At 37.2% G+C, this 9,866-nt stretch overlaps 1 protein-coding gene across 1 annotated transcript; it reads left to right on the top strand.

Moving 5' to 3' along the window:
• The first annotated feature begins 6,843 nt into the window (after nt 1-6,843).
• Nucleotides 6,844-9,593, top strand: LOC104228389 (protein JINGUBANG-like). Its single transcript, XM_009780844.2, has 2 exons — nt 6,844-7,607; nt 7,904-9,593. Exons 1-2 carry the CDS (start codon nt 7,059-7,061, stop codon nt 8,750-8,752), a joined length of 1,398 nt encoding a protein of 465 aa, XP_009779146.1. The 5' UTR covers nt 6,844-7,058; the 3' UTR covers nt 8,753-9,593.
• Nucleotides 9,594-9,866: the final 273 nt, after the last annotated feature.

The following is a 9,866-nucleotide window of genomic DNA, read 5'->3' as shown; positions in this document are numbered from 1 at the left end:
TATCGGCTATAACGAAATATAAGTATCGCTTCAATTCCTCCAATGTTTGATGGCATTTCGGGGTCCATGCGAAATTATTTTTCTTTTTGAGTAAGGAAAAGAACCTGTGGCTTCGATCTGATGACATCGAAATGATTCGGCCCAAGGAAACTATCTGTCCTATTAATTTTTGTACGGCTTTTACACTATCTACAATAGTGATATCCTCGATGGCTTTGATCTTGTCGGGGTTGATTTCGATTCTCCGATTTGATACCATGAAGCCGAGGAACTTGCCCGAATCGACCCCGAAGGCACATTTTTCTAGGTTAAGCTTCATGTTGTACTTTGTCAAGATTTTGAATGTTTCTTGCAAATGAGTTAAATGGTCCTCTGCATGCAGGGACTTAACCAAAATATCATCAATGTAAACTTCCATTGATTTACCTACCTGTTCCTCGAACATTTTGTTAATTAGGCGTTGGTATGTGGCTTTAGCATTTTCTAGTCCGAGGGGCATTACATTATAACAGTATGTTCCAAACTTAGTGATAAATGAGGTATTTTCCTGGTCCTCCAGGTTCATCTAAATTTGATTGTACCCAGAGTAGGCATCGAGAAAGGTAAGGATCTCGTGGCCAGCCATGGCATCGATCATGCGATCGATGTTAGGTAGTGGAAAAGAATCTTTAGGGCATGTCTTATTTAAATCCTTGTAATCTACGTACATTCTAAGTTTGTTGCCTTTTTTAGGGACTACAACTACATTTGTTAACTACTCGGGGTATTTTACCTCCCAAATGGATCCTATTTTAAGAAGTTTAGTTACCTCATCCTTTATGAATGCATGTTTTACCTCGGACTGGGGCCTTCTCTTTTGCTTTACCGGTTTGAATCTAGGGTCGAGGCTTAGTCGTTGAGTTGTTATTTCCGGTGGGATGCATGTCATGTCTAAATGGGACCAACCAAAACAATCCATATTATTGATAAGAAATTGAATGAGTTTCTTCCTAAGTTCGGGGGTTAGCTCCATTCCCAGGTATACCTTTTGCTCGGGCATGTACTCGATCAGTATGACCTGTTCTAGCTCCTCGACCGTTGACTTGGTTGCATCTCACTCTTAGGGAATAATGAAAGTTCGAGGAGTAAGGAAATCCTCTTCTTCTTTTTCGATTACATGTTTCTCCGATTCAGTCGAGGCTGGGGACAGTGATTGCTATTTGGCCATCTGCTTATCTTTGGTGCTCAATTTTTCTAAGGTCGAAGGCACTGGTATCGGTGTCACCTCATCGACTACAAACATTTCCTTTGCAACATATTGTTCCCCATAAACTGTTTTCACACCATCCACTGTTGGGAATTTCATCATCTAATGAAAGGTAGATGGTACTGTCCTCATGTTGTGGATCCATGGCCTCCCGAGTAGTGCATTATATCTCATGTCGCCTTCGACGACATGGATTTTTTTATCTTGGATGGTCCCATCCACGTTCATTGGTAGGATTATCTCCCCCTTTGTTGTTTCACTTGCCATGTTGAAGCCGTTTAGGACTTGAGATGCAGACACAATTTGGTCTTGTAGGCCGAGCTGCTCTACGACCCTTGATCTGATTATGTTTGTTGAGCTACCTGGATCTACTAGAACACGTTTAACCCGAATTTTATTTAACAAAATAGAAATTAAATGAGCGTCATTGTGCGCTGAGAAATGCCTTCCGTTTCTTCATCATTGAAAGATAGGACGCCCTCGGGCACATAACTCCGAGTCCGTTTTTCTCTGGTGATCGACACCTTGGTACGTTTAAATATAGGCCCTTGTGGAATATCGACCTCGCCAACGATCATATGAATTACATGCTGTGACTCCTCCTACTCATTCTTTCTGTTGGCATCTCTTTCTCTAAAGTGATTCTTAGATCGATCACCGAGAAACTCTCGAAGATGACCCTCGTTGAACAATCGAGCTACCTCCTCCCTCAGCTGTCTGCAGTCTTCGGTCCTATGGCCATGCATACCATGATATTTACACATGAAGTTTGGATTTCTTTGAGAAGGATCGGTTTGTATAGGTCTGGGTCACCTGGTGTCTTTGATCCTTCTGATAGCTAATACGATCCCCGATGCATCGACACTGAAATTATACTCCGATAACCGAGGTGCTTCTGCAGGATCGGTATGTTTATCAAAATTTCTCTTACTCATAAATCCCCGAGAATTTTTCCCTCGATCGTTTCTTCGATCATTCCGGGGAGGATTACGCCCCAAACTGTTGTTTCTTTGATCTGTGACATATGGCTGATACTGTTCCCTATTTGATCTTAGTTCCCTATCGGTATCTCTTGGGGCTTTAACTACTAATCTATTTGGATGAACTAAACCTGAGGGGGCTCCCAGCTGGTCGTCCTCGACCCTGATATTTGATTGGTAATGATTATGCACATTTGCCCAAGTTACAGCTGGATACTCGATCAGATTTTGCTTCAACTGACTTGACGCGATCGAGCTCCGCTCGTTCAACCCCTATGTAAAAGCTTAGACAACCCAATCATCTGATACCGGTGGTAATGCCATTCGCTCCATTTGAAATTGGGATATAAACTCCCTTAGCAGTTCATCACCCTTCTGCCTTATCTTGAAAATGTCCAACTTCCTTGTTGCAACCTTTATAGCCCCGGCGTGTGCCTTTACGAAGGCGTCTGCTAACATAGAGAATGAATCGATGGAATTTGGTGTAAAGTTGTGATACCAAATCATTGCTCCTTTTGACAAGGTTTCTCTAAATTGTTTCAACAAACCGACTCGATCTCGTCATCATTTAAGTCATTTCCTTTAATCCTGCATGTGTACGAGGTGATGTGTTCATTAGAATCGCTCATCCCGTTGTACTTAGGTATATCTAGCATACGAAATTTCTTGGAAATGGGCTTCAGATCCGCACTCGGAGGGAATGACTTTTGTACGAATTTCTTGGCATCCAAACCTTTCAAGATCGGGGGTGCCTCCGATGATCAACACGAGAGTTATACGTCTCCACTTTTTTGTCATTATCCTTAATCTTTTTCTCCCCCGACTCGATTGTTTTGGTGAGTTCTTCGAGCATCCTCATAATCGTGGGATCAGTCCCCCAGCCATTATCGTTTGATCTTTCTGGCACCGACTCAGTTCGGAGAGTAATTCCTGGTTCTACCACACTTGGAATTTTATGCCGACTTTGAAGTTGAGCGATAGCAACCTGTTGAGCTTGTAGCATCTCGAATATTACTTGAAGGCTAACATCCCCATCTCCTATACCCTGTGTTCCTTGGCTACCAGGTCAGACTTCCCTGCGTACACTACCTCCGGGGTCTGCGCCTAGGTCCGCGTTCAAAGCAATGTGTGAACTGACGTCGATTAGTTCTACAATCGGCACTTCCCCAGGGTTAATCGGTGGTACACCGGCTCCCCGAGCAACTACATTGTTGTTTTCCCTGTGAAATCCAAGACCATCGTCGCCATGTACGGGTGCGTTTTGTGAGTTTGACATGATTTAATTCGAGAACAAAAATCCTTGACAAGAACAAGTGTAAAAATAACGTGTGTTATCAAAATTAGTACTGAAATAATCACTATTATCTTTAGCCCCATGGTGGGCGCCAAACTGTTTATCCTGAAATCCGAGTAACAATTAACCTTATTTTGTGGTCTTAAAGATACATGATTTAGTCCAATACTAACTAATAATCAAGAAACCAAACGTATAAATTAAAGAAGTAAGTTGAATCAAACCAGTGCTTAATCAAGTCTTGACCTCGAGCTTTGATGACCTCGAGGTAGGTCAATAAGAACAGTAAAGTAAAGACAATAAAGTGAAGAGACAATTCGGATGAGTAATGAGCAAGAAAGTAAGAGTGTATATTCTTTTGCTAATGATTGATGATGATTACAAATGATTGGAGTCCCCTTTATATAGTAGGGAAATCCTAAATAAGGTACAATTTCGATTGTAGTAAGGAATCTTATTATACAGCTGTCTAACCGCCTAGTACAAATCTGTTTCGAAATTTACGCCGTGATTTTAGGGCCACCGCGGGAATCTCGCTCTTTCTGTTATAAAACCATAATGGTATTATCTTGAGGTTGATCATACTCGGCCCCATTGTTCATCGAGCACTTTGATCTTCAAGCTTCGTATTCTGCCTTCGGGCTCTAGCTCGGTCCATATCGAACTTGTTCTCGACGCGACCCCTCGAGCCTACAAATTGGGGGCACATGATTTTGACTGTATACATATATATACAGAATATATATATATATACAGAATATATATATATATATATATAATATACAATTTTTATATATTTTTTCTGCTATTGTTTTTATAGCGGTTATATAGTGTCTTTTTTCCTAAAATAATGTATCAACTACCCAGTAAATAGTGGATTATGCTTCCTGTGAGGCCTTGGTTCCCAGACCCATATAATGGGTGTGAGAAGATTCGATTTCTGTCATAAAATGCAACTCCAATTAAACAATCAGCCGCGGGACCTATTCCATTCAGGGGTGAAGCTAATATAGAGTTTACGGGTTCGATCAAACTTAATAACTTTGGTTTAAATCTTATATTTATTTTTAAAAAATTCATTGAATATGTCTAAATTTTAAATTTAGAATTCAGAACATAAAAACTAAAATTTCCGACTTATAAGCTTCAAATCCTTGCTTCGCATCTGTTTTCAGTGTCAAATTGCAAAACACTAATAAATAAAATCATGTGACCTGAAGCGTTATAATCTGTTAACCACTCCTAAAAGGGCATATGGTCCCTCGAGGTACTTGATAAAGCTATCACTTTCTTGATTGATCAAAATGGAGTTAGTCGTAATGTGCAATAATCAGCTAAGATTGCCAAAGTCATTGTGTTATATTATGAGTGGATACTTGTTCCTATACAAATATCTTGTATCCTGTCTGATTAATTGTTATATCGAATAATATATGGGGACGAAATTTTCCTTCTGAGAGCGGGAGAAATTGATAAGACTCCAACCATAATTTCAAAGAGATTGTTATCTAGCTAACAAAGACAGACATTGCTTTATATTTTATCCAACCATTTGAACATAAAAGATATTGTTATCTAGTTGAATAATTTATAAAAGAAAAAGAAAAAGAAAAAAAAGGTTGATATCTAGTCTAGCTAATAAAGAAAAGGGACAATTTTAAATTTTGTTTTTGTCTATCCGATCCATGCATCTTGATGTTGGTAGGATTTGAAGCCTATAAATTGGCTTCAAGATCAAAGATATTATTATCTAGTTGATTAATTAAAAAAGAAGAAGAAGAGATTGTAATGCAGTCTATCTAGCTAATAAAGAGATTGAATAGTTTTAATTTTAATGCATCTAGTTTGGTAGGAGTTAAAGCCTATAAAGAGGCTGTGGAGTGTGAACTCAAACGAGTATTGGAAAGTTTCTAATAAAAAAAGGTAGATTAGAAATACAGAGATTAGAGATGTAGAGGAATTATAATGTAAAGATTATTTTTTGTGTCGTCTTTAGTTTGATTATAAATTAATATAAATGTACAATAAACATGTGTAGTTTTTACTTTCAAATAACATAGAAATCTGTATCCCATTACAACTGTGAGTTTTATCATTTTAGTTGTTTTAGTGCATATATTAATAATATTCATGTTCTTATTCCACTTTCTATCCCACATAAAATAATATATAGATTTCTGCATAATTTATGAATAGAAAAGTAATAACCAAACATTGTACTAAAATATGTTGGATTTTATGCGAAGATCAAATCTCTTAATCGAACCAACCAAACACCCTCTTATATACATTCTTTTTTTAGGAAAAAAAAAATACTTTTTTCTTTTTCCTCTGCTTGATTGAGTAAATTTTATTTTATTTTATTATAAGCTCGTGTAATAATGTATCCCTTATCCTTTCTATTTTCTTGCTGAATCAATCTACTAATAGGCAGCACATTTAAACATATTCCTGTTTATCTTTTTCTTTAAATAAGTTTAGGCGAAAGAACTTAAATTAAGAAGAGATGCTGCAGTAGTTTTTCCAAATAAATGTATGGGTGGTGCCTGTTATATCATCAAGAGAAAATGTATATTTTGATCTCTTCGTAGTTTTACGAGAATCAATCTTTTCTATGTTTTACCTATATTCTTGGATATAGTTTAATGGAACTTCCTTCTGAATCTCCTTTTTGAAAACTGCATAGTATCCACCATAAGAGTTTATATATTCACATTTAATATGTACACAAAATCAATCAATACATGATACAAATATGTTATTATTTGACTATGGATTTGTATAATTACCAAAATATATAGTACTTAACTATAAAATATTTATGTGATTTGGTGTAAATACTTAGAGTCCATATTTTTTTTATCCTTCTACCGTACTCTCGCAGGAGAAAATGTAAATTTACAAGCAATGATTTTCAGAAAACACCCAGTGTGTGAAAATATTGACGCAAGATATACATATTAGTTGAATAACAAGTGAATTATGATCAACCAATGAAAAAAAAAGCGCAAAACGAGAAAAACATCAAAAATTAAAAGTCGGGCGTTCCTAGTGCTTCCCTAAATAGAGTCGTGGTGGAATGTTAAGTACACATTCACATTAACCAGAGATTTCAGGTTCAAGCTCTGTGTCAAAAGTTATCTTTGATAGAAGCGCTTTACTTTTCAATGTAAGACTTTTAGATACGAATTCGGACTTAGTCGAGCCTCATGCGGATAACAAACACCGGATGGAAAACAAAAAGAAAATCCTCTTTGACAAATTGCACGTCAACTATCCATGATAGCTACGTCTTTAATTTTGCCCTCCCAAAAGTCTTGTACCAAAAATCTTCATGACCGTACCTTAATTTCTCTCCGTTTGAATTCACAAACATATAGACACATTATATATATTCTTCTCCAAACATCTTACGTAACTTTTCTTTTCTTTATTCCACCCTATTAATAGGAACTACATAGAATCTAATTTTCTATTTGTTCTGTTCTTGTTTCATTATCATCAACCTTAGGTTTGTTGATTGATTTTGGAACAAGACATGATGAGGAATAATTCAAGAAAACACCACAATATGGTGACAGAAGACAACATCAATATCCCTAGGAAACAAACGTTTGGGAGCATGTTACAATCTGATCCAAATCATGATCAAGATGAATTTACTAATTTTCGTACGAGCAATATATCTGAAGCTGCAGGCCCTGCAAATTTCGATAATCGCCCTTCTCCATTGAGCTCTGATTACAATATGGTCTCTCCTTCACCTAATTCAGATGACCATTATTCATTATCTTCTCCATATTCAATGCCTTCTATGGACCTAACATCTCCATTATCAAAATCTCCTTGGTCGTCACACGTCGAAAGTTATCCTTACACAGGTCTTATTGGATCCCTTGTTCGTGAAGAAGGCCATATATATTCATTAGCAGCTTCTGGAGACTTGTTATATACTGGATCAGATAGCAAAAATATTAGGGTATGGAAAAATCAAAAAGAATTTGCTGGATTCAAATCAAATAGTGGATTGGTGAAGGCAATAATCATTTCTGGAGAAAGAATCTTCACGGGTCATCAAGATGGAAAGGTACTTTTTCTTAATTATGTCTTATCATACGCTCTCACGTGCGAATGGAGCCTTGACGTAACTGGTAAAGTTGCTGCTATGTGATCAGGAGGTCACGGGTTCGAGCCATAAAAACAGCCTCTTGCAGAAATGCAGGGTAAGACTGCGTACAATAGACCCTGGTGGTCCGGCCTTTCCCTGAACCCCGCACATAACGGAAGCTTAGTGCACCGGGCTGCCTTTTTACGCGCTCTCACGTGCGAGTCTGATACCTTACAGAGAGCGCACTTTTATTTGCTTAATTACTTCTTAAACAGGTGCGTGTCTGGAAGATATCTTCTAACGATCCAAACGTTTACAAGCGCATTGGAACATTACCAACTTTGAAGGCTTATATAAAAAGTTCAATGAATCCAAACAATTACGTTGAAGTGAGAAGAAATAGAAATGCCGTGTGGATTAAACATTTTGATGCTATTTCATCTCTTAGCATGAGTGAAGACCAAAATCTTTTATATTCAGCATCTTGGGATAAAACTATAAAGGTTTGGAGAGCATTAGATTTTAAGTGTTTGGAATCTATAAATGCCCATGAAGATGCTGTAAATTCAGTGGTTGTAGGGTTTGACGGGCTAGTTTTTTCAGGCTCGGCTGATGGAACAGTGAAAATTTGGAGAAGAGAATTACAAGGAAATAAAACAAAACATTTTTTCTCACAAACGTTGTTAAACCAAGAATGTGCAGTAACATCATTAGTCGTGGACCCTACATCCAGTTTTCTTTACTGTGGTTCGTCTGATGGACTAGTCAACTTCTGGGAACGCGCGAAGTTTTTGTCACGTGGAGGAGTTCTCAGAGGACATAAATTGGCAGTTCTTTGCTTAGCAACTGCAGGAAATTTAGTTTTTAGTGGATCAGCTGACACAAATATATGTGTGTGGAAAAGGGAAGGTGGTGATCATATGTGTTTATCAGTGTTGAAAGGACATTCTGGTCCTGTCAAATGTTTGGCTGTTGAAGAAGATCATGGACCAATTACAAGTGGTGATAGGCAGTTTATTTTGTATAGTGGTAGCCTTGATAAATCAGTGAAGATTTGGAGAGTGTCATCATCTCCCCCTTCCATGCAAGCTCAGCAACTTCGAAGCCAATCTCATGGGCTATGAGCTAGCAAAGGCGAGTCACGACTCACGACTAAAGTCAGTGAGTTCAAAATGAATATCAATTATATAGTATGATTGTATATCTTAATTGTATTCACGTATGTTCAAGTCGAAACCATATTCAATTGAACTCCCAGAACTCGTCCTAATCTCGGCTCGGAGTTATTAGCACCAACTTCCATTGGTGGCTTATCATTGCAACATATAAGAGTTAGCCGAAGAAAAAAGATAGCAACGATCGAACACGAACAAGGAGATCGAGAGGACATGCAAGCTCAGCAACTTCAGAATCAATTCGTGGTGAGTTGGAAGCGAATCTCGAATCTAGAATCAGTTCGTGGTCAGTAAGTCATAACGAATCTGATCTTATTATATATGTACATTTTAAATTTGTTTTATATGTACATAGTTCGAGCTAAAAATAGTACATGCGACTGAACTTGATCAAAGCACAAGCCTTGTAAATCTGCCTCCGTTAGCCACCAAAATTTTAGTCCGTTTGTTGTCTATTGTTGCAAGGTAGAAGAATTAGCCAAAGGAAACGATAGTAACGATCGGGACACAAAGAGAAAGATATGACAAATATCATAGGCTGAGCTAGCTTTTGGGTTGAACAAGAAAAGTACTTAATCTCTTTTTATGTATTTCTTTTGGCTTCTTTTCTGAGCAGTTGTATATACGACTTAATTTCTCTTTTAATTTTCACCTTTATAGTTAGGCCCAAATGTCTATGGCGGTGAGAACATGTTAATCCTCTTCACATCGGCTTCGTTGATTCAGAAAAAAAATAAGATTATCATGAGTTGAGAGAATGAGTTCAGAAATGTATATTTAATTCTATTTATGGTTATTTTGTGCAATTATTTATAGGTTTGGACTTCAAAATATGGTAAATATTTATCCGCACACTTGCTGTTTATACCAAACAGAATAATTTAACCTTATCAGTTACAAATTAAAGAGAAAAAAAATGATATATATAACTTAATAACCATTCTTAAGTGACAAAAATAGTATAAAAGACACATGAATTTGCATTCATAATTTACTATTAATCGCCAACACAAATTTTGCTGAATTCGCGAAATCATCATTATATTCGCCAATGGTTTAATTA

Source organism: Nicotiana sylvestris, chromosome 9, assembly GCF_000393655.2.
Source record: "Nicotiana sylvestris chromosome 9, ASM39365v2, whole genome shotgun sequence".
Lineage (NCBI taxonomy): Eukaryota > Viridiplantae > Streptophyta > Magnoliopsida > Solanales > Solanaceae > Nicotiana > Nicotiana sylvestris.
Note: the sequence above shows the minus strand (reverse complement) of the source record. Positions and strands in the feature narration are given on the sequence as shown.